At 35.4% G+C, this 24,783-nt stretch overlaps 3 protein-coding genes across 3 annotated transcripts; 1 reads left to right on the forward strand and 2 right to left on the reverse strand.

Annotated features, from left to right (window-relative positions):
* Positions 1 to 4,726: 4,726 nt before the first annotated feature.
* Positions 4,727 to 8,777, reverse strand: LOC103930264. The gene is given in 15 exon segments (XM_048583664.1): positions 4,727 to 5,047; positions 5,512 to 5,586; positions 5,677 to 5,712; positions 5,874 to 5,921; positions 6,013 to 6,087; positions 6,254 to 6,306; positions 6,374 to 6,441; positions 6,703 to 6,783; positions 6,873 to 6,989; positions 7,073 to 7,113; positions 7,431 to 7,509; positions 7,591 to 7,747; positions 7,839 to 7,971; positions 8,060 to 8,190; positions 8,328 to 8,777. Coding segments are annotated over 15 exon segments (1,329 nt in total). The 5' UTR covers positions 8,488 to 8,777; the 3' UTR covers positions 4,727 to 4,972.
* A 1,184-nt stretch (positions 8,778 to 9,961) lies between these two features.
* On the forward strand, positions 9,962 to 13,841 carry LOC103930263 (ethanolamine-phosphate cytidylyltransferase). Its single transcript, XM_009339569.3, is given in 10 exon segments — positions 9,962 to 10,417; positions 10,517 to 10,752; positions 10,866 to 11,047; positions 11,284 to 11,355; positions 11,728 to 11,795; positions 12,438 to 12,454; positions 12,457 to 12,557; positions 12,849 to 12,914; positions 13,023 to 13,145; positions 13,343 to 13,841. Coding segments are annotated over 10 exon segments (1,284 nt in total). The 5' UTR covers positions 9,962 to 10,070; the 3' UTR covers positions 13,415 to 13,841.
* A 514-nt stretch (positions 13,842 to 14,355) lies between these two features.
* Positions 14,356 to 15,626, reverse strand: LOC103930261 (protein LURP-one-related 5-like). The gene is made up of 2 exons (XM_009339568.3): positions 15,056 to 15,626; positions 14,356 to 14,862 (listed from the first exon to the last, which is right to left on the reverse strand). The coding sequence occupies exons 1-2, from the start codon at positions 15,314 to 15,316 to the stop codon at positions 14,458 to 14,460; spliced, it is 666 nt and encodes a 221-aa protein (XP_009337843.1). The 5' UTR covers positions 15,317 to 15,626; the 3' UTR covers positions 14,356 to 14,457.
* Between the last annotated feature and the right edge of the window lie 9,157 nt (positions 15,627 to 24,783).

Raw genomic sequence — 24,783 nt, forward strand, 5'->3', positions numbered from 1 at the left:
ATGGATCTAGCAAGTTTTCTTTGGACTCGCTGGATCCCAAAATGACATTACAGTTCTTGGGCATTCACCCCTATTCAATAACATGACGGAAGGTAAATCACCTCAACTTGACTACTACATCAACGACTTTCAGTACAATATGGGATATTACTTGGCAAATGTCATCTACCCAAAGTGGGCGACACTTGTCCAAGCAATTCCAATCCCTAAACATGATGCCGAAAAGTGTTTTACCTTATACCAAGAGGCATATCGGAAAGATGTTGAGAGAGCTTTTGGTGTTCTACAAGCACGGTGGAAAATCATTAAGAAACTGGCAAGAGGATGGAGTCGATAAAATTTGGACTCTATCATGATGTCTTGCATCATATTACACAGCATGATTGTGGAGGATGAGCGAGATGGGTATATTGATGGAGAGTCCGATAACGACCAAGAGGATCCAAATAGGTCAAGAATGGCTTGTGCAAAAATATATGATAGGCCTAATTTTCCTTTCAATCCAAGAACTGGTAGTATTTCTATAAATGAGTACATGAGGCACTATAGGATGATACGTTCCCGTGCTACAAACAAGTACCTAAAACAGGATATTGTTGCACATCTTTGGGCCAAAAGAAGCATGAAGTAGGCATTTAAGTTCATAACTTCTTCAATACTCAACGAAATCGAGTGATTCAAATATAAAAACCATACTTCTTAACGAGACGAAGAGAATGATACCTTTCTCAAAGGCTAACTCACCGTGGTTTAGCTAGAAAATGGCTCAAAAATGACTATCTTGGTTATCGAGTTAGCCACTTTTGAGCTGTTTTCCGGCCAAACCAAGGCGAGTTAGCCGTCGAAAAGGTAACATTCTCTTCGTTTCGTCAAGAAGTATGATTTTTGTTTTTGAATCACTCGATTTTGTTGAGTATTAAAGAAGTTACGAACGTTTAAAATTCACCCAGTTTCCGGCTAGTTTTCTAGTTTTTCCTCGGACCAGTCACCTTTCAGGCTATTTTCCCACCATCTCTAGCAATCATTGAGCTTCCAAATAGGTATAATCTTGTTCTACACTTTCCTACCTTCATTTTGATATATCATGGGTCGAATTTGGTTAAGAAATGATTGAGTTACAAAGCTTTGAAAATTGCCCAAACTTCCGGCCAAGAGCTTCTGGACCCTTAACGGAGTTTTTAATGAAATGACCAAAATAATGGATGGTGGACAATCTCAGGGATCATTTCTATTGATTTTCAATCTCAATGACCAAAGTGATGTGTTATGCAAATCTTAGGGACCATTTTGGCTAAAAAGCCTTTTTATAAATGAGTACATGAGGCGTTATAGGATGATAGGTTCTCGTGCCACAAACAAGTACCTACAATAAGATCTTGTTGCACATCTTTGGGCCAAAAGAAGCATGGAGTAGGCGTTTAAGTTTTATGTTGTTAAATGTTTTTAAAAATGTTGTTTAAGTTTCATGTTGTTAAATTTATTTTTATGTTGTATAATTTTTATGTTGGTTAATGTTATTTAATGTTGTTTCATATTGTTTAATTTAATTTAATGTTGTATAATGGAAGTTATAAGAAAAAAAAAAAAAATTTAAATTTGTAAAAAAATAACAAAAATGAAAAATAATAGCTAGTTGTTGGTTTTTTTAATTGTGGCCCAGCCCGGGCCCGGTTGGCTGGCTCATTTGGACTGGCCGGTTGGTCCTTTGACCTTTTTTTGTTCAGTGGGGTCCAATAGCCCTTTGGCCTGACCCTTGGTTGGAGACAGTTTTCGGACCATTTTCGATCCTCAGGTCCTCTGGACCTTTCGGTTGGAGATGGTCTTAGCATCTTCACCTCTCAAATAGTTCGAACCCCCGGTCACAAACTCAATCCCCAGACCTCAACCAGTGCAGGGATCATGATTTGGTAGAGTTGAGCTTGGATAAATATCACTAAACTCAGAACTAATTTATTATAGCACGATTTTGATTCACAATCTTTTTAGAAAAGACTACAGTACAGGTTACTGTGTGCAACAAGTCTCCTATTTCTTTAGTGCGGTGCTAGTACGATAATATGCCATGCAACTACCTAACTTACACATTACATATTAAAAAATGTTATTATTTGGCCGTACAAAAGTAACACATTCTCTGTGTGTTAATTTTGTGTGTTTAATTTATCTTGTCGTTATGAAAATTGATTACATTAAGAAGCGAAAGATATAGTGATTTATTTTGATATAATTTCTACATATAATTGCAAAGGTGACAACAAAAACCTTTTTTTGGAGGTAACATGAGATAACTTGTGGGGTAAAGGTTAGGATGCATTCAGCATTTGAAGAAATTTTTAGTTATAACGGAAACACGGATGGTACACTTTGTGTTTTTATATAAGTGGTGGAAAATTTTAATTTTTAAGTTATTAATCTTTTAACACACCTAACTCATTATTTATATAGGAACACGTGATGTATCACCTCGTGTGACGGTCACACTGAAAAATCTCTCCAGCTTTTGATACCAATAATTACCCAATTATAACTCTTGGCCTTTGAAAAGACACGTTTGGCTACAAACACCCTCCCCTAAAAGTAACATGTTGACCAATGAAGACTTCCATTCAAACCCTAGAAACATATGGAGGGCTGGAATATTTGATGTTTCAGCTACCAATCTCGCTTCCATTAGTTCTTGTTCCGGATGCGTTGTTATACTGACTAGAGCGTGAGTTTGAATTTCATTCCTTACAATTTAGATTAGTTTAAGTTAACTTTTCATGATGTAGTAGATCGATTACTCGTGTTATAATATTGTTTGGTATGTGAAGAGAAAATAATTCTTTCATTATATACGATTTTGTATATATTTCTTTCATCACGTGAAGAAAGATGGATCAAAATTTGTGAAAGGGAGCGGTGTGGCATGGGCAGCGCAGGCAATGTCACATTATCATGTTAATTAATATTGTTAAAGTGATTGATCAAAAACTGAGGTAGGTCACATGGATGATATTGATGTCTAGAGCATTGCACGAATTATATAGGTTAAAAATATTGATGCAGAAGGCGATAATCTGCAGTTGATAGAAAAAAGACACACAAAGGTTGTACCAAAACATTCGAACATTTACAACACAACAAAGGCATCCATTTAAAATTAACATCAAATTTAGAGTGTGGCTCAAAGCATAGGCCAAAACTTGCCGCTGGCTGTTCTTCTTAGCAAAGATATTCATAATTCATCTACAAAAAGCTAGCAAGCACAAACAGTCATGCATGCCATGATATGCCATGCCCCTTCAATAACTCCAGTCCCATCTCTCTCTCTCTCTCTCTCTCTCTCTCTCTCTCTCTCTCTCTCTCTCTAGGTCTCCCTCTCTCTCATATAAGTTTTGATAAGATCACTTTCGTGTTCGATTTGATTGATCTGTGATGTGGCCATACACTGATCCACGCAAATTATATAATGTATTTTTGCAATATTATTGAAAGAGAGATGTGTTGGAAGGAAAATTACATTTGAGTGATTCCACAATAATATCTCCATGATTTCCTCAAGGGGAGATTCTCACTGTCCACCCATGTACATACACACACAGTTTTGTTTCACTGCTTATTTTTTGTTTGGTTTTTCTTGTTGCACAGTTGTCTTTGTTTTTTTTTTTTATTCTTTATTTCCGGGGGAATTTTTTAAAAAAGTATTTCTTGCTACAGATACACGGACATATATTTGATCTTCTAATTCAAATATTTAATTCTTCTTAATTAATTTGCATGCCTGGGTAGGGTAGTTTACTACTTCAACTACAAGTTTGAATATTCACTTTGAAGAGTAATGGTGGGTGAATAATTTTCAGTGTTTAGTTAATGCATCTCCAAACTTAAGAATACAGCAGCAATACGGCAGCAGCAGCTCCTGAGCTCTCTCTCTGACTCGAGTGCGGCAGCTTTAGAGATTGCTGTCGAAGCTTTTCTCCATCTTTGGCATTTGAGAACTGTATTGGAAGCTCCTATATGTACGAACCAGGTTATCATGGTCCATTTCTGTTGAATTCAACTTGGCTTGATGGATTTTCTAGATGACTTTCTCTTATAAAAACAACTTTCAATTGCTTTGATTAGCTTGATGCTAGTTCCCTGCCGTTTGTTGATGATATTCTAAATATATTACTAATGAAAAACAGGTGTGAGTGATAAATTTGTATTTTAGTTATTAGCTTTCTTGTGACTAATAGAGCTTTTGTTATATAGGGTTGTTGTTACTAAGATTTTTAGTCATGAAGATTACTTGTGACTAAATACTTATTAGTTATTATAAGGGCGTTGTTACTAAATCTTTTAGCCATGAAGAGTGGTTGTAACTAAAAAGATATTGTGACTAAAAGTTAGACTTTGGTTTAATTTTCTAGTAATAAGGTGTGTTGTGACTAATACCTTTTAAGTTAGTCAATGTATTGTTTTGGTGACTAATAAATCAATTAGTCACACAGGTTTCGGTCTCATTTATAGATCTTTTTCGTGACTAAACGTTTTAATCACAATATTTTGTACTTTTAGTCATGACAATCGTTGTCACTGAAAGCCAAATTTTTATCGGGCCTTTACAGAAATCACTTGGGCCTCCCTCTGCCCTCTTGCAGATAAGGAAATGCTCCCCTCTCTGTAAATGGTGATGCGCAAAGAAAGGAACGGATTCTTTCGGCACTTTAAAACTTCTCGGTTACAAATTTCAACAAATAAATGGTCATGGAATTTTGCTGATGGACTTGAATTTTCGATAACTGGTTGTAGGGCAGATAGGTAATATACGAAGGATTTATAATACAACATTCTGTGCGCCATCCAACCATCGCATGCCCCGATGATGCAACGTAAAAAAAACGAAATGAATAACGTGATACAATTCAATGCTGACGGAAAAGTGAGAGCATCCATGCGGCATGAAGTTAAAACATCCACTCTTCAATCTGCGCAGATGCGAAAACACTCATTCTTCAACCTCGTTCGCAGGTTGCACCGACTCTGCAACTGGCGGTATGCAATCTACCTTGAAGCGCAGAACCTATATTCAGAAAATGAAAAGATAAAAATGTAAGAAAATTCCCATATTGGACGTACCAAACAAGAAACATCGGCTCAAAACTGGTACCAAAAGATAACAATGATGCATGTAGAGTTCAAATGCGATCACTCATAGCAACGATTGAAAAATGGTCGGATTTCACTTTCGATCTCTCAAGTTCATAATAAAGTCATCTGACTACTTTAGCTACTTTTGTAGAGATGGAGACTTGGCAGCCATTATATGCGGTAACAAACGATGATTGAAAATAAACGTAACAGAATATATGGAAAAGACGCCAATTCTGTTGATAATGAGTTATGATCAAACAAAACTTAATGGTTCAAACTTCAAAGTAAAGCTTTCAAGTAGCATCGACCAGTCGTTTTCAAGCAAGAATACATAAAGTGGCGTAGTAAAACAAAATAAGAATATATAGAAGATACCGAAACATGTCTGCGCACCTTCTTAAAAAAATTCGAATAGGAATTGTCCCAAATCAGTTTGTAGTTTCCAGCCTCACATGTGCAGAAGTTTCCCTGTAAACGAACATGCATATTGAGGCCAGGACATTTAATATCACAAATGATGATCTGACACCACAAAAAGCCCGAAATAACAAAACTTACTTGGTCAGAATCGTAGCGTTGGTAAGGTAAAATGAGCTGTGGTAAAACCAGCAATGCCCCAAAGTAATTACAAGAAAAGAATTAAGTTAGAAACAGAAACGAGAAAGTGAAAAAGGAAGCAACAAAACAAAGGTTGAAGAGGAGGAGACCAAAGTGAACATAGTAATTAACAATGGAGACATCATAGTTAAACTTACAGATTTTTCCCCAGAAGAATTTGTATACTCGACACTAAATCCAATATCCTGTCCAACAAACATAAATCTCAATATGGAATTTACACTGTAAAAACTTTTAAGTAAACAACATATGACCAACAACGTTTAGGAACAATACCAAGTTTATCTTCCCCTGTACAAGCGCGAAATCCCAAGCAATATATGAATTTATCGCATCCACAGTCAATAAAACCTATAAGAGTAGTGAAGCCACATTAATTACTGGCTGGGGTAATAGTTAAACGGCCAGCGTTGTTAAGAAATAAATCAATAGATTTACACACACATGCATGTGAACACAAAGCATCTTCAGTCATGAGGAAAAAGAAAAAGTATCACAAGAAGATATATAAACAAACCTCATGAGTTTTCCCAGCTGGAACACTCGTTTCTTGGTAATCATCAGTTATTCCTATATAGAAGAAATTAGCAAAAGTTATTACTTCAAAATTACAAAAGATAGTTTAGAGCTTCAGTGCCTCACCTTCCTTCTAATGCGCCCGCAACCTCTGCTGGGATAAAAAAGGGGGAATTTGCAAAGACCTCACTGAAAAAAAAAATGCATACGTAAATTGATATAGCAATAAGCACAACCTAGCAGCAGAACAAAGGAAAAACAGGCTTGCAGCCCAATAAGACAACACAGCTTTATTTTGGGTTTTCAAGTGTGCGAGTTCTATTATGCAGTGTAATACACAAGCAACCATGATTAGCAATTTTTTCCTCGACACTTTTTTACGGATCAAAAGGATAGTCAAATCAAAACCTTAGCGAAAGGAAGGGGTATATAAATTGATAGGAGTAATACCTGATGAACGTAATAAACCTTTCAAACTCAGTGGTGTAGACATCAACAGCTTCTTCCAAGACAGCTAACTCTTGCTTCTTTCTGCCCAAGTCATAAAATAAAAGAAAGTGTCACCATAAAGATAAATAGAACTACATCTTGAACATAAGCCAAAGATAAAAGATTCTCACAATTTTCTACTCTCAAAGCGCCCCCAAGACAGCGAAATAAGGAGTCGTATAAGAAGTACCATAGTTGTAAGGCTGTATAAAGGGGGTCCATAACGTTGCCGTTGCTCTTCCATGGGCCTATTAATGAAGGATACAATAAGTGTATGAGACATTAATTTACTATAGGAAATGCAATTAAACTACTACCACGAAAATCTTACCCATCATCATCATTTATTTGGCGAATAAAATCAAGTAGAACCTGCACCCAAGAGGAAGTGCAGGAACAGTTACCAACACATGAAGTCAATAAAACATACTTTTGAAGTTCATTTACAAATACTATAAATAGAAGCTCCATCGAATAACCACCCTCTCACTGATACATACAAATGCAGAACGAGTAATCTAAGCAGATAGGCAAGTCAAATTGTTAAGTATTTATCACGCCGTTAAGAAAGTTAACCATGCCAATGAACAAACTAGCAGTGGACATTCGGGTCGAAACCCAGCAGTGGATATGGAGTAGTAGGCAAACCCAGCGAATAATGTGGCAAGCAACTGCGTAGAGGAGCATACCTGTGGAACCCCAACCAAGTACTTGACAAGCGTCTTGTAGACACCAGTTGCAGAACCAAGCTGCGCCAAGAGTCTCCTCCTGAAAGTTTTTCGGCCAAGTAGAATGTAAGGTGGAGCACATGTTGCTTTTAACCTGACTGGCAAACGAAGGGAGTCTCACCTCTCCATTTGCTGATTCCACAAGAGAGCATAACGTTCACGTATAGTTGCTCCAGAACTAACCAAAGCTTCAACCTCTGCTTGCTTATTCCGCTCTGAACGCTCCCGCTGTTGTCTGATGAGCCTTCCCCGAAAATCCTGAGGAATGTAAGTCATAACTGCAGGCAGATTCAGCAATTCCATTATGATCAAAGCAGATTCACGAATACCTCATCTAAACACAACACGGGCAAGCGATAGGGAACTAACCCGTGTTGAACACACGTTCGGAATTTTTCGCTTGGAAAGACTCCAGTGTCTTCAAACTGGTTTGAAATTTCTGGCGGAGGCGATCAATCACAGTCGCAAGTTCAGCATCATCAAGACTCGACTGCTCTCGAAGCTGCCCAATAAAACACGAATAAAAAAACAACGAAAAGGCAGCATCTTTCGCAGTAAAAACCGCTTACATTAACTTAGCTTAGACTTACAGTTTGGGGCCAATGGGGTTTTTCAAGCAAAAATAGTATCTCCTCCATATGCTCTCGATTCTTCCACATGTTTTCGTCTACTTTGTGCGGCGGTTCACTTTCCAATTCACTCACTAACAATCTCTCCTCGCCTATAAACCACACCCGTTTTATTCATTCATTATCCAAAGTACTGAAATTTTAAAAATTGCAAGCAAAAAATTGAAAAAGATGATCACTTTAGCAAAAATATGTAAAATTTTCAAGAGGGTTTTGAAACTACGATGACCTTGAGCCGCCGGAGAGTGGTGGAGCAAATCGGCGGTGAAGGAGCGAATCTCGGAGGAGAGGCGAGCGACGCCGTTTGAGAGAGGGGGAAATTGGTATGTGTCGTAGTAGGAAGCGAGAAAAGCCCTGGTTATTGGTACTATACCCTCCGTGGAAGCCATGGTTACTTGTGAGCAAGACCAGTCCAAGGCGATCTCTCTCTCTCTCTCTCTCTCTCTCTCTCTCTCTCTCTCTCTCTCTCTCTAGCTTTCTGAGTTCGTCGGCAGGAAGAGGAGGAAGGGAAGTTGTGGAATAACGGAATTTGAAAGGGAATAAACGAAACAGAGAGTAGTAAAGTCCACGCCACCGGCCCACCGCCCAGCACCCTCCACTCACCGATGCAGTTATTTTTAATTGTATTTCAACTCATCTGGTTTAGTGCAAGTTTACAAATTGTAGGCTTCTACCACTTTCAAATCTCCCCTCCTTATCTCCTTTTTAAAACATCGTTATGAATTTGATGAAGAGATGAAAAGATGATCTGTGATAACATTTATCGCAATTTAATAAGAATAAATTGATGTTGATAATTGGTGAATGGATCAATCAACAAAGTAGAGCACGGTTGTATGTACTTCTAAAATGATTGAAACCATTTTTTGATGAAAATGTTTTTAGAACCAATCTTTAGTAAAAATACAAGTAAATTCTCGAAAAGCACTTAAAGTGCTTCCTAGAAGAAGCATATAACTGGTGCTTCTTTCAGAAAGCACTTTAAGTGCTTTTGGAACCAAAAAACATTTTATCTAAAAACGCTTTTAATCATTTTAAAAGTACATCCAAGTCAGCCGGTAGATTAAATTCAAGGTTTTTTTTTATAGCCAAAATGACTTTTAAAATGGACATAATTTCTCACTTTGGTTATCGATACTTAAAATCGATATGAATAGTCCTTGAGTTTGTCTAACGTCAGTCATTTTGGTCATTTCGTGAGAAGTCTCCTTTAAATAAGACCAAAATAATAAAAAATACTCTTAAATTTTGTTAAATCATTTTGGCATATTGTTTACTAATTTGAGGATATTCTTATTATTTTGGTCCTTATAGAAACAGAGATGTTTAACGAATGGCCAAAATGATTAATAGTGGACAAACTCATACCACTACTACCAAAGTAAAGAGTTATATCAATATTTGAACTATTTTGAATAAAATGCCTAAAATCAATAATAACTTACAAAATTTAAGGAAAAATAATGAAAAAAAATGCTTGAAAACTTTGAGTTTTAACGATAAGAACAAAATAAAGGGTAAAGTGAATAGTACTAGGATTGACTTTTTTAGTGTAAAAATGTGATTTTTCGTTAAAATGAACGATACCGGAAACTTTTTGTTAAAGTTTCTCAAAATTTACTCAATTTATTTTTTTTAGCGCAACTAACTTCATTTTGAAGAAAGAAAAATGGGCTTAACAAAGTCCAACTCAGAATCTCTTTGACCCAATAAAAATCAAAACTTTGAGTTGGACTGCAGCCCAAGACCAAGAATCACCCGCCGCACATGAAAAGGAAAAAGTGAGAAAATTGAGCGAGGGAGAGAAAAGTGAGGAGAACCCCGAACCGAACCCAACAATTTGCAAATCAGAAAGTGCCCGACTTTATTCGATTTCCCGATTCGATACCCGAAAAGAAATGTTGGGTTGTATCAAATGACTGAAGCTATCACTTTCATTTGATTTTATTTGGGAAATTTCGGAAGCTGCGAGATGGGTTTGGAAGATGGGAACTCGGAGAACGCGCGAAGCTGGGCGAGGTTTCTGGCCACGTGTCTCGTCGGTGGGGTGGTGGTGGCGGTGGGGGTCGGCGTCGGGGTGTCGCTTCTGGGTTCACAAGAACGCGGCGGACCTCATCTTCCTCTGGGACTTCGATGGCGGAGGAAGAAGAACAGACCCGTGCGGGTTTATATGGACGGCTGCTTCGACATGATGCACTACGGCCACTGCAACGCCCTCCGTCAGGCGCGCGCTCTGGGCGACCAATTGGTCGTTGGTGTCGTCAGCGACGCCGAAATCATCGTCAATAAAGGCCCCCCTGTGACTCCTCTCAACGAAAGGTACCGACTTTTTGTGTTAATGGAGCTGATTAGATTCGAAATTTTGGGTTATGGCATTATGTGAACGTGTGGTTAATCCTAATTAGTTGTCTTAATTAGGATGATTATGGTTAATGCTGTGAAATGGGTTGATGAGGTGATTCCAGATGCACCTTATGCCATAACCGAAGAGTTCATGAAGAAGCTGTTTGATGAATACAATATTGACTATATCATTCATGGAGATGACCCATGTGTGCTTCCTGATGGGACTGATGCTTATGCTCTTGCGAAGAAGGCCGGCCGCTACAAGCAGATCAAGCGGACAGAAGGCGTTTCCAGCACTGACATTGTTGGTTAGTTCTATTTCTAGCATTGGAGCTGATTAAATAATATATACTTATGTTCAGCATGGAATTACAGTTGTTTTTGTTAGTCTAACTTTGTTATTTGCTAATGCCGTGTATAGGTCGTATGCTTCTCTGTGTAAGAGAGAGATCTGTTAGTGAAATCCAACAGCATTCTTCCTTGCAAAGACAATTCAGCCACGGTCACAGCCAGAAGTTTGAAGATGGTGGGTCTGGAAGTGGAACCCGTGTGTCTCATTTCCTACCGACATCTCGAAGAATTGTTCAGTTTTCAAATGGCAAGGTAATGTTGTCTACGTAACTGTTTCTCTTCTGGTTGTTTGAAGTGGAGCAACTTTTAGTATTCAATCCCTCACTTAGATTCCGAAGTTCGTCTCTTTATAAACAAGGGAGATAAAAAGGGAAAGACAAAACTTGATTTCACATCACATTATTACATATACTTATTTTAAGTGCCACGCTCTGGCATTGCATTACTACTTTGTCACTTTTTAGTGAATGGTTTATGCCTGACTGCAGGGGCCTGAATCGGATGCGCGCATAATTTATATAGATGGTGCATTTGATCTTTTCCATGCTGGACATGTGGAGGTAATGTGGATGAGTTTGCTCACATGATATTTATCCTTAAATCTATTTAGAGTGATCTGATTCCTGAAAATTGCCACCTCTCTCTCTCTCTCTCTCTCTCTGTCTCTCTCTCTCTCTGTCTCTCTGTCTCTCTTTCTCACACACACATACACACAAACCTAAACACACTACACAGACACATTACACTTTATATCTGCACTGTTGTTGTTAGACGCAGGATTTTTTTTTTTTTTGTTCATTCTACTATATTCATGCTATTACAGTCTTCTTGTCTGTTTTTCTTTTGTTTTCCAATTTTTTCTATAGATTTGATAAGATATTAAGGGAGAAAAAAACTTACCTTTTGGTTACATGGCCATCTTTTTCATATAGATCTTAAGGAAAGCACGAGAGCTTGGGGATTTTCTTCTTGTTGGAATACACACTGATCAGACTGTCAGGTATCATCTCCATCTTACTCTCACTCTCACATGTCAATTTCTATGACCAATAACCCTTTAATCATTGGGGTCTACTTTAGAACCATATATAGTGTGACCATAATAGAAAAATCAAATCCAATAGTAGTGACTTCCACACACGTGTGTGTATATTATCTCTTCACATGAAAAACAAATTAATCCGTAAGTCAATTTTGTACCTATTGTTCTAGGTTTTCTCATTGAATGGGTTTTCAGTAGCATATTAGTTGCAATAGAACCTTGTCACTGGTCACCACTTTGAAAATTTTGGCTGAGTATCAGTTTATCTTTCATGAAAGTTGATTTACTTAATCTACCTTTACGGTTGGTGCCCTTTTCCCTACCCTGTGTGCATTTTGGTGTTACATGAAAACGCAACTTTGCTCTCACCATATATGTGGATTATTTCTAATTCCTGGGAAGCAACTTATCTTTATATAAATCTCACTGATACTTCAGTTCATGAACTTCCATCTCTTACAGATGTTCATTTAATCTTGCAACCTCTGATTAGGGTATTTTGTTTTACTTCCAAGTACACATCCTTTTTTTACTTCCATCTCTTATACTGTATTTCAAAAACCCACTAGGTAATAGCTGTTTCTAATAATTGCATTACAGTGCTAATAGAGGAGCACATCGCCAATAATGAACCTTCACGAAAGAAGCCTAAGTGTTTTAGCTTGCCGCTATGTGGATGAGGTTATAATCGGTGCTCCATGGGTAATCTCAAAAGACATGGTGAGCTTGTCTTCTATTTTGTACTGAATTTGCTTCATTATGTATTTAGTCAGCCTTCATGCTTTTCCTGTAATCTTCTGGTTATTTTTCTCATCGCAAAATTTTCTTATTCTTGAAATTGGGTATAGTCTCTTTTTTTTTCTCCCTCAGCATTAGTGTTAATTGAACTAGAATTTGGGTCTACCCGTAATCTCGTTTTAGTACTTTCCATATTTTTGTGAACTTGACTTGTTTAAAACAGTGCTCACACTTGTATTATATAATTCCTCATGGAATATCTTATTGCTGCAGCTCACAACCTTTAACATCTCCTTAGTGGTCCATGGAACGGTAGCAGAGAATAGCAACTTTGAAAAGGTAAATTGCAAAACAAGTTCCTAATGCTGATGTCTTTACTTCATTAGCTTAATTCTGGAGCCGCCAAGATGCATTGGTTAGTTACACATATTTTTTTTTTTTTTGCAGGAAGAAGGCAACCCATATGAAGTCCCAATCAATTTAGGCATCTTCAAAGTTTTGGAAAGCCCGCTCGATATCACCACTTCCACAATAATTAGAAGGATTGTATCCAATCATGAAGCATACCAGGTTTTCCCCTATACCTGAGCTTCCTTGCAATACTATTGTTCGAATTTGGACCCGTCATTTATAATAAAAGTTTCAAACATTATAAATATAACGAGAAAAAGCATTTTTATGTTTGACTATTGTTTTACTTGATATCGTTTGGATTTCTACTTAGCATGCTTCAAAAGTATGGCTTATCACTATTTCTTTTCCTGCAGAAACGTAACGAGAAAAAGGCAGCAAGTGAGAAAAGGTATTACGAAAGCAAGGGTTATGTTTCCGGTGACTGATAGAAGTAGATCTCCGAGGCCGATACATGGCTAGGCATTGAGTGCACCTGTTGTTTTGGCACTTCTACGAAATATTACTAACTTCACAGATGGCACAGCTGGGTTTTGGTACATTCACATGATGTTATTCACAGATCCTATTTTACGAGTGATTCCCGAGTCTTGTTATCTTGCAGCTATCTATTTGTTGTTTACATCGCTATTTTCGGATTCAATCCAGAACCTCTAGAGCTTGAGAAAAACTAGTTTGATGGGTTGATCGGGGCAAGCTTTTCGGAGTTTGCAAGTTCACGCCCATATTTTTTCAAATTAATACAAATTTAGCATGCAATATAATTATCCTGCTGTGTAATGTCATACTGCTCTCGCATGACGCGTGAGAGGATGATGTAGACGTTATGACCTGAAGAGAATTTTACTTTCTTTTTGTTTGTTTGTTTTTGTTTTTGTTTGGGAAATTGATTGAATTTATCATTTTACTGTTTTAGTTGTTGAACCGATCAAAATCAAATAGTAGTGATATACGGATCAAGATTTAACTTAATATCAACCAATCATTAAAAAGAGAGCACCTCAACGAGATTTGTAAATAGATCGTTTTAGCCAATTTCCACGTTTCTTTGAAAGCAATATTCAAACTTTTCCGACTTTCGGGAAAAGAAATATGAACTGGAGTGCAAAAAGGAACCGTCATGGCCAGTTGACTTAATTCAAATACGCAAACTTCTGTTTTCATTTAGATACAAGTTTTTATTTAGATAAAAGAAAATTGGAGTGATGGCTCATATTGCTTGCTCTCTCCCCTTACATAATATGAGATTCGGTAGGGTAAAAAATAAGAAACTTTAACGAAAAACTTTAGATACTGTTTACTTTAACAAAAAATCACATTTTTACACTAAAAAGTCAATTCTGGTACTATTCACTTTACCCTTTATTTTATCCTTATCGTTAAAACTCAAAACTTTTAAGCTCTTTTCATTAGTTTTCCTTAGAAAATATCCTATTTACATGGGTTTATTTCTGTACATCAGAAGGTAAAATCAAGAACACAAAATTGGTGTAAATCTCTTCCCAGAAATCCGATCCAAAACCATTACAAAACCCATAATTAATTCAAGATCAAATCCAGGTTGCACCACCAAGCTGAACACGTCGTTTTCAAGCAAGACTGAATTATTTACTCTTTTTCTAGACACAGTGGCAACAAGTTCTCCACTGCGATCTCTGATTTTGCAGTTTCTTCTCCCAAAACAACCTTCAATTCTGAAATCTGGTGTATTATTTGGACTTGGCCCTCCCATGAACACCTCAGCCGCTTCACTTTTGTTTCTGCTGCCAAAAAGATTTGATCCACTTTTCATGGTGAAGACTCTGCTGGATTTAGGGTTCTTTCCATATCCATTTTCTCCTCTATATGCATTCCATTGGTCTTGCAAGCTCAACATCTGTTCATTACAAAAATGGATTTGAATAAGCTTTCATGTACCAGATAATATATAGAGAGATGAGCATGTTGCTCTGGTCAACTTATCTAATTCACGCTTGCTTTAACACATATAAGTTCGACTTATTATTTTTTGTATTGGCTACTAAACATGCATACTACACTAAAAGGAGGATTTGATAACAAATAATTACCTGGGGTTTGAGGGTTAGCAAGGCTCTTCCAGCTCCATCCATGAGGACAAGCCCTCCTCTAACACAACAGCTCTTCCTCGAATAATTGTCTACTCGAAAACTTAGTATTCCGCGATCGTCAAACACTGTAAATCCATCAGTTCCCTGGAAACTCATGCTAGATCTCTTCCACACGGTGAGCACAGACGGAGGCGCATGAACATCTTCCACCTGATGATGAACCCTTTCTTTCAACGCCGATGCTGGATGTATCCTCGACATGGCTAGCTAGCTAGAGAGATGGTAGAGAGGAATATGAGTAGTGACAAATGGCTTAGCTTTGGTTTTGCTGTCTGAAACTTGAGAATAAAACTATGTCCAAAGATGTGTGTGTATATATAGAGGCAGGAGCCTATATATAGAATTTGGTATAGACTCTGAGGACGTATGTACGTCGAAACAAAGAGAGAGAGCTTTGTGTTCTCTGTTGTCTAGCATAGTGGTTAGCAAAGAATTCTTACGTAGGTCCCCAACTTTTTTAACGCTGCAATATTCTATGGAGCCTGCCTGTTTTCCTTCTTTTTTTTTTTGAAAAATTTAATATCCGGTCCTTGGTTACTAAGGTTTATTGACTGAGACCTTATTAGTTTTCAAATTTTGATTGAAGTCCCTAGCATTAACGTGATAATGAATTTACATGTTTATTACATATTTTTTAAAATAAAAATTAGTAATTGATTTAGGGTTTTAATACTCACACCTCTATTAAACTCCTAATTAATTTTGAATTCAAACATTTATAAAATAAAAATAAATAAATTAGAATAAGTTTGTACCATTAGTTTTTTATAAAAAGATTCTCAATTTTTTAATCTTAAATGTACCCATTCATATAATTTTCAATTTTTTAATCTTAAATGTACCCATTTTTAAATATATCAATTTGTTATATGTAAAATGTATCCCTTTTTTAATATAAAATGTACAATTTTTTTTATATAAAATATACCCAATTTTTTTAATATAAAATCCATTAATTTTTTTTAATCTATATTTAAACTTATATGGGTACATTCTTTTTTCATTAATTTACTAACGTTATTAAGCCTAATATCTTCTTTTTTCTATGTTTTGGAGAACGTATCCATGTTTTGGTACAATAAAATTTTTTTTTGGGTTAATTTTGAATGTACCACCCCCCCCCCCCAACCAACACACACACACACACACACACTATAATAGAGAGTATTAATTTGTATTTTATTATTTTTAATCCCACAAATTATGAGTTATATTTAAAATCTCATTAATATAAACAAATAAAAATTTCAATTTTTAATTTTTAATTAAAAAATATGATAACTTACACTATTACATTAATTTAGGAACTTCGATAAAAAACTAAAAATAAATAAAATTTCAATCAAAAAATATTGATAACTAAGGAACACATTCAAAATTTTTATTTGCAACTTACAATTATTTATATACAATTGACAAGACTCTCTGACCTCACCAAATCACCAGTAACCAGCCCACCTACTTTACATATATTTACAGGTTGTTTGAAATAGTAAATTTATATTTGTTGTCACATAATCTGGTACTTTAATACATGGGGCTTAATTTGAATTTTTCGCATGTTATTATGTGTTTTTTTAAGGAAGTAGCTAGTGGCTTCGTCATGAAAATTGATTGTTTTTGGGTCCAAGAAGATCCGTAGGGGTATTTTAGTCCTCCCTGGCCACATCGTATGATTTACGAATACCAGCTGGAATCGAACCTAGGATGTGCCATATGAAATACAGGCATGAAATTCATCCCTAACCACTGAGCCATCCCATGATAGTTATGTTAGTATGTGTTATTAACTATTGCCTTACCATTTATTAATATAACAAAAATTAAATATTAATAAAAATTAATAATCGACATTAGTAGTGTAATAAACAATACCATTTTATAAACCTCACCATTATTATGTAATGTTAGACGGTAACTTTTGACATTTATAATGTAATTTATTAAAACAAATGATATCGATAACTTTTTCTAAAGGGTACCGTAGAATTATATTTTGGCTTTGTGAATGTTTTTAAGTTGTAATGTTCAATCTTTTGGGGGGCACATTAAGTGCATGGTCGAGGGGTTAGGCCAGAGCAATCATTTTAATTATTTGGCTTTGTGAATAAATTAGCAAACATCATCAATTTTCATGTTTCTCATGAACCTAAAGAATGCATCAATGGCACTAAAGCCATACAAAGTGGGACGAACTGTCTTGTTTGCTTTATAAATAATGATTAGTATAAACCTCGATCGATCTGGCTTAAGATCAATGGACTCCATGATGAAAGTGATCTAATTCAAACAATTATGCCCCAAGTAAAAATATTTGTTGCTCATTAGTCCAAACTTCATGCATACATTTGACTCCATTTGTCGGCATACTGAAACTTTGGACCAATCATTCCCATTTGTATATTTCAATTTGGGATATTATATAAGCTAAACAGCCTATATGCTACTCTATATGACCAATATTATTCGAAACCAAGAATATATTTTGGTGGGATTTAGTTGGAAAACAAGAGATTTCTTGTTCTGATGTTGTGTGTCGTGATTCATAACATGTAGTTAGCCGATTAATTGTTCATAAAAAAAAACTCTTAAAAAAGGACTAATTACCATGGGAAATAGTACACAAGAAATGTTTTGATTAAGGGAATGTATTATTTAATATAATATCGTTGGTTTTAGAGATTTAAGCAAGTTGCTTAGTGTTAGTGCCCATTGTTTTGAGTCACTGAATCACTAACAAATCACTATAATGTGTTGATAATATTTATGTCTCTATTGAAAAAATTACAACTTTTCTAAAATCATTAGTCAATTTTGGTTTTCATGATGAATTTTTGATACATCATAAGTTATAGATTAAGGCGGGATATGAAATTATTACACTACAAAATGAAAGAAACTCTATGTTTTAACAATCGATATTATCTACAATAAGGTGATGGGGGAGTGGGTTAAGCCTCACAATGGGCTAGTTGTGGCAACTCGTCCCTAATTTTATAATTTTATTAATTTTTAAAAGAGTGAATTGACGAAAATGCCCCTTGAGGCAATGACTTTGACTTTCAATGACTGTCATCGCGTAACATGTATGAACCATTCTCCTAGCATATTATCGTAGTACTCGTCGCTACGAACGTGTGAGCGCAAGTGGAATCGAAATCGGAGTTACGGTTAAAATTTTATGAAACTACGAACGAAAATGGCGTTTTAGTAATTTCATGTTTACAGAGGATTTTTTTTTGTTTTATCTTTTGTGGTCTTGTTTGGTGAGGCAGTAGGGCCCACACCCCATTCTCCTCCCTTGCCCCCGTGTCTCCCTCTCTTTTTCATCTTATTATTTAAAAAAAAAAACACACACACACACTCTCATCTATCTCTAATTCTCCCGAAGTACCCTCTTTCCCTCCCAGACTCCTCCCCTCCTCTATGAGACGTAGTTCCATCGCTATCTTCACCCATTTTGGCAAGCACCACCGTCGACTGCCATAATTTCCCTTCCCTCATTTCACTTTCTCACTCTAACTCTCCCCTTCTTTGCTTCACCACGCCGGAGCTTCTCTACCACCTTTTTTGCCATTTTTCACGATGAACAACCCAGACCATGGAACCACCATGACTTTACAAGCCGCCAAACCCCAAACCCTTACTCGAGATCTGTACTCTCTAGGTGTTCACGGACCGAGGAGAGGTCATTCTCGAGTTAAATTTCTCCAGCGTGACTCCACCATTTACCGCCTAGGTAAACCTCGAGGTCCGCCTTTTCTCTTCCTCTTGATGAGATGGCTTGATTTCTAAATTACCATGTGAAAAATGAACGTGTTTTGGTGCAGAAATACCTCGGGGAAATATGCCCCAGCTTTCCAGCGAACCATCCAAGTTTTGCAGGCCATTTCCGACCAACTCCAGCCACTGCCCCCCTCCCATTGGTATATTTCGAACCCTTACTTCACGAGCTTCATTTTGATTTTTATTTCGTTGAAAATGGTTGAGTTTTGAGCTCGAACAGAGCTTTGGTTCGCTGCCCAGTTTCTGGCCAAATCCAACAACCTGCAACCGGGTTGACCCGACTCAATTTAAAAAAATAATAATAATAAATAAAACTAGCCCAAAACTTGATCCATGGGCCATCCTATGTTAATTTAGACGCCCCGAGTCCGTTTTTGACATCCATTTAGTGAAATTCCAAAGTTTTAACGTAGTTAACTGCTAAGGTGACTCAATAGACTTTTTAGGGTTAACTGTTAACTTGTCGTTTACTTTTTACAAAATTTGCTCGGGACCCTTCTTAGTGCATTTCGACTCGTTGATTTCGAATTTGCTGTCTATTTCTCCAAATTCAAACGTATTGATTAAGTTTTACTAATGAGTCTCTATTATACTTAGGTCTGAATGGCTACGACTTCGCCAGTATCTGTGAGTGGGTCTTTTCTTTTATACATTATACATATATTTATTTAGTTTCCATATATACTTAATAGTGAATTTTCTACGTGATGCCAAAATTAAATTAACATTTATAAGAAATGTCGTATTGTTGGGAAATAATCCTACGGGATGCACATGTAAGCTTTCTTTAAGGGGATACCTTGATCAGATTTACAACTATGAATAGTTTTATGTAGACTAGAATTATCGAATTACCGTGCATATTTCTATTTATGTTTACTGCTCATCGTGTGCTCCACTAGTATTATACTCGACCGGGCTAAGGCTAGGCTTCACGTGTATGTTCATATCGCACCGCACACTCACTTTGGATCCATTGTAGGTGCCAGTCTTGTCCTAGATTGTTATAGGCAATTAGGACTCGTATGTGATGCGCATAGCGCCAGTTTTCACATGATTGTAGTACTAAAGCGTAAATCATTATTACACCCAATCCTATTCATGTCAGAATATCTCTGCATGAACTCGAGTGTCAGCATATGTCGATGAGCACTTGATATGATGTTTGTTTATGTGAGATTACACGATACTGAACGTTAGGCGTTTATTTACGAAATATTATGACTTATTGAATTCTTGAGATATTACAGGCTACAGTAAGTATTTTCACACTATACGTAGTATGTATATTTTGGAAAATATACTTTTTTACGGCGAGGGGTTATTATGTTTTCGAAAAGGTTTTTACAAAGCTTTATTTTTAGGCCCATTCACCCTTGTTTTTTGCCCTTCCAGGTTTGAGTAGCAAAGCTTTCGTATCGACAAGGATTCTTGGCAAACATTGGTATAGGAGGTTACGTTCGATGGTACAATTCTCAGTCTACTATACTCTACTTTACTTATGCTTTGACATCACGTGTGAAATGGGGTCATTCCCACTTACTAGCGCACTCTTACATTTAGGCACTTTTAGATTTAAATTTACTCACATTTTTCATATCACTACAATTTATGGCTTCGTCACCTTCCTGGTATTGGCCATCACAACTCAATTCAGAGTCCAAGTGAACATTCCGGGTCCGGGTGTGTCACTAGTAATAATGTGATTCAAGTTTGCCTTTAGCGAGAATCGAAATCTAAGACATTTCACTTACAAGTGAAGACGAATACCACTATATCGTAGTACTAAATGGCAAACTCTCATTTTGATAGTTAATAAAATAAAATGAAAAGTGAAATTAAATAAAAAGGAAGATTACGAAGATACCCAAAATAAATATAAAAAAAAATTGTTTTTGACCCACTAAACGTTATTAAACGCCTGAAATTCATTGTATGTCGTGGAAAAGAGATTAGTTTTATTAGTCTCGTCGTTCTCTTTTTAGAAAAGTATTTTGAACCGGAAGCGAACCTTGTAAACTCCAAACACACTCTTCAATGCAAAAAAACTAACAATATGGAAATCACTATTCACGCTGAAACTCTCCAAATCTAAGTTATTCTTCTAGTTCTATGTCAATTATAATTATTATAAATAATGAATTTTAGTTAGAAACACAAAATTAATCACATTGGTAACTTTTTTTTTTTTTTTTTAAAAGACAAGGCCCTATCATATATATGTGGTATTCATATGTATTAGAATATTAATTAATTACTAATGTGGTTAATTTTATGCCTAAAGAACATTTCTTTTTATTTTATCATGTACGTATAGAACAATAACAAAAAGGGAGCCTCTCAAATGGATGCCGACATCCATTAATTCAAAAGGTTAAAAGTTTGGTGACAAGCAGCCATCGATCTATATACCCCATTCCCATATACACGCATAAATTCGGCTTCTCTCCAATGAGTTCCCCGTCCACTAATATTTACTTTAATTCGGACATCCATGTTATATTGGTATACCATACTTGATAAGAAGATGATGATGATGTCGTCTTTTTACTTGAGTATATAGCATGTGTCTAAATAGGGCCAGTTACTTCTGGGGTTTTTAAAAAGGGTCAATTATTTCACCAACGTTTAAACGGAGAAAAGTTTTACATAATTCTAAAAAGGTAAATTGTTATCCTATTCTTATGTTATGCTAAGTACAAAGCTAAAAGGTGGTATTGGAATACAATGCTAGAATTCATAGTCTCCTACCAACTTTGAAATTGCATTTGCATAATATTTAAGAGTTGCTAAAGTCTACCCATTTTCTTTTGTCTAATTATAGTTCAATTTCATTTTGTATTATAGTTTTATTATTTAATAATCTTTTATTTAATCTTAGCTTCTTCCATTGTTTTTTTTTTCTTTCTAAGTTTTAAGTTGAGTTCTTAATATATACTTAAATTTAAGAAAAAAATAGACGGAGTTAGTGAAAATGACCAAGGGTGCAACATGTTGTTAAATTCGAGGACTAAAGAAACTAATATGAGAGTTTATGGTCTAAAATTAAACTAAGAGTTAGCTCCAACTAAGCCTAACATATAAATAGGAGTCTGCATAAAGAGAAAAAAAATTTGTCCAATATCATTTTCATGTGTGTGTGTGTGTGTGTGTGTGTATACACACACCATCATGTAACTTACCTATGGATCATGTATTCTTTATTAAAACTCTCACAAAGATTATGAATTTGGTATCATGAATAAGGTCGCTACATATATCAATCACAATACAATATCACATCTATTAAATCTATAAGATAAGTGTATTATATCATATGAAAATGGATTCGGAAAAATATGTATTATTCGAAAAGTTCAAGCCAAATGACACTTTCCTCTTCTTTTACGTGCATGCATGGCATATTAACTAAACTATCCCTTCATGACGAGAAATCCCGAAGTCACGCGGGTTCATGGTAATGGAATAGTGGAGAATGGAGATATGACAACGCAGACACAGAAATTGAAAAGGGTTGGATCAATTTCTCCTCTAAGATTAAAATAAGATATGGTATACGTGTAAACACGATATATATGAATGTTTATGTAATATATTGGCGTGAGTGGCCTAAATAGTAATTAAACATAACATTAACATAATCCAATATAATTCAAAAGCTTCAGTACTTTAGGTTGAGTTGTTAGACCTGAATGGTTTAAACAAACAAAACGCTACTAACCTGGAGCAGCCATGCATGGATGAAAGCTTTTGGTTGCTTGAACCTCAAGGAAACTTCTACACGCTACTAACCTTTATGCTATCGACTCAATTAATGGGGATCAAGTTTGTGACTTTCATGCGTATGTTAGGCGTGCAGGGACCCCTTGTATGTATAGTGATTAGTGACATAAGCTATAGAGGTCCGTACGTAAAAGAGCGCCACAACTCAATTCAAAAGCCTCTAACGGTCTAACCTAATCCTCATGCCAATACAGAGTTCTATACACTTTAGTCTTTGATAATTATAATCCAACACGACTTAGAAGACCTCTACCATAAGTCTAATCCAATCCCTATCCTAGTTAAGTTTTAAAGGAAAAATTTGATATAAGTTCAATTTTTTGAGCCAAGAATAGTTCAGTTTATTAAAATAAGTCAAATCCCCTAAGTTTAGAAGTATTTAATTATCAATAATTATCTTTTTGGTGATAAGAAATATTATAAAAAATAAATTTCTTCCTAATTATCTCTTTAATTTTTTTTTCTTTTTTTGTTGTTATTTCTTGTTCTTCTTCTTGCTCTAAACACCATTTATAGATTTATTTTTTTAATTTTTATAATTAACCTATATCATAGGTAAATTTTATTTATCTACCTATATGACAGATAATTTTTTTATAATCAATCAGTATCATAGATTAATCTGTCTGGCTTGTAGGTATATTATGCTTTTATACATTTTAGTTAGGTTTCATATCTCGCTTATAGATATAATATATATATATATATATATTTGTTACTTAAGTTAGGGTCATACTTCATGTAGATATATTTGTGTGTTAATATATTAGTTTTTTGTTAGAAGATATTAAGTAGATTTATTGGAACTAGAAGATGCATGAAATTAGAAGATTTTAATTTATTTTTAATGTTTCTAAAAATATAAAAATTTCAACAATTTAAAAATATAAAATATTTATAAAAGAAATAAAAGTGGAGAAAATATAATACTAAACCTAATAATCAAACCCTAAAGCGAACACATGTGTGGTAAGACTTCAACATGAGTTAGATCACCGGATTCTTCAAATACGGCAACAGATTAAGGCAAGAGTGGCATCCGTACGGATAGCGATTAACAACGTTTCACAATTTTATAGTGGATAATACGTATTATTATTAAACTAATAACTGTTCTTTGGTCGGAATAAAATAAAATATTTGGGGAAAGCGCAGCCTTTTTACTATTTGACGGAGGTGACTGGTGAGAGTAATCGGAGTAATGCCCCATTAAGTAAATTTCACCATTATCCAGCCACCTGGATAAAGTTAGAAGAGCTGCAGCTTTCAGGATTATAAAAATAGCCGCACCTGATCAATTTAAAAAGAAAATTATAAGAATTAATTACTGACGGAGACATGCACCACATCGTGTTTAATTGTATGAATCTATAACTCTAATCCGGTATTAAATTTGTGTTATTTTTTCGTTTTCGTTCATCAACTTTTAGTTCATCATTCCCACTTTGAAATTAAACAAATGAAAACTGACACATGAAAGCAAAAGCAAGGAAAAAATAGATCAGCAAAAGCCCAAAGAACCAAAAAGGGAGCCAAATAAAAAATAGGAACACAACGAAAACTCACAAATTCCCAAGATCTAAACTAAAGAAAACAAACCGAAGGGAAAGCAAAAGCCAAAGAAAGAACGAGACACCAAAGGCGAATTACCTCTAGAGGGATCACACCTCTCTAATATCATTTAACAAATTAAAGGACAGAAAGAAGAAACACTAATTACAAACTCTGATTTTTGTTACATATATAAGACATGAAATAAAGAAGAACGTTATAAATATACTAAGATAATTACATACATAATAGAAGGACAACATCTTGTTAGAATTTTACAAAGGTGTATTTATAAAGATCTAAATATGAAACAAATGGAAAAACAGTTAAAAAAAAAAGGAAAATAATCCTAAACCCGAGTATATTATAGGAAAGCGGTCTTTATCTTGCTAAAAAACCATAATAGATAAAATACCAAAAATACCTTAACATAAAAATAAATTCAATTACTAACTTGCTACTTTTTTAAACAGTTACCTTTAACCAGCAACCTCACGAAATTATAAGAATAGCTGCTGGTTTCAGGTTTCACAACTGATCGAGATATG

Source organism: the organism of the source record quoted next, unplaced genomic scaffold (assembly GCF_019419815.1).
Source record: "Pyrus x bretschneideri cultivar Hongxiangsu unplaced genomic scaffold, Pyrus_bretschneideri_v1 Contig2, whole genome shotgun sequence".
NCBI classification, from domain to species: Eukaryota; Viridiplantae; Streptophyta; class Magnoliopsida; order Rosales; family Rosaceae; genus Pyrus; species Pyrus x bretschneideri.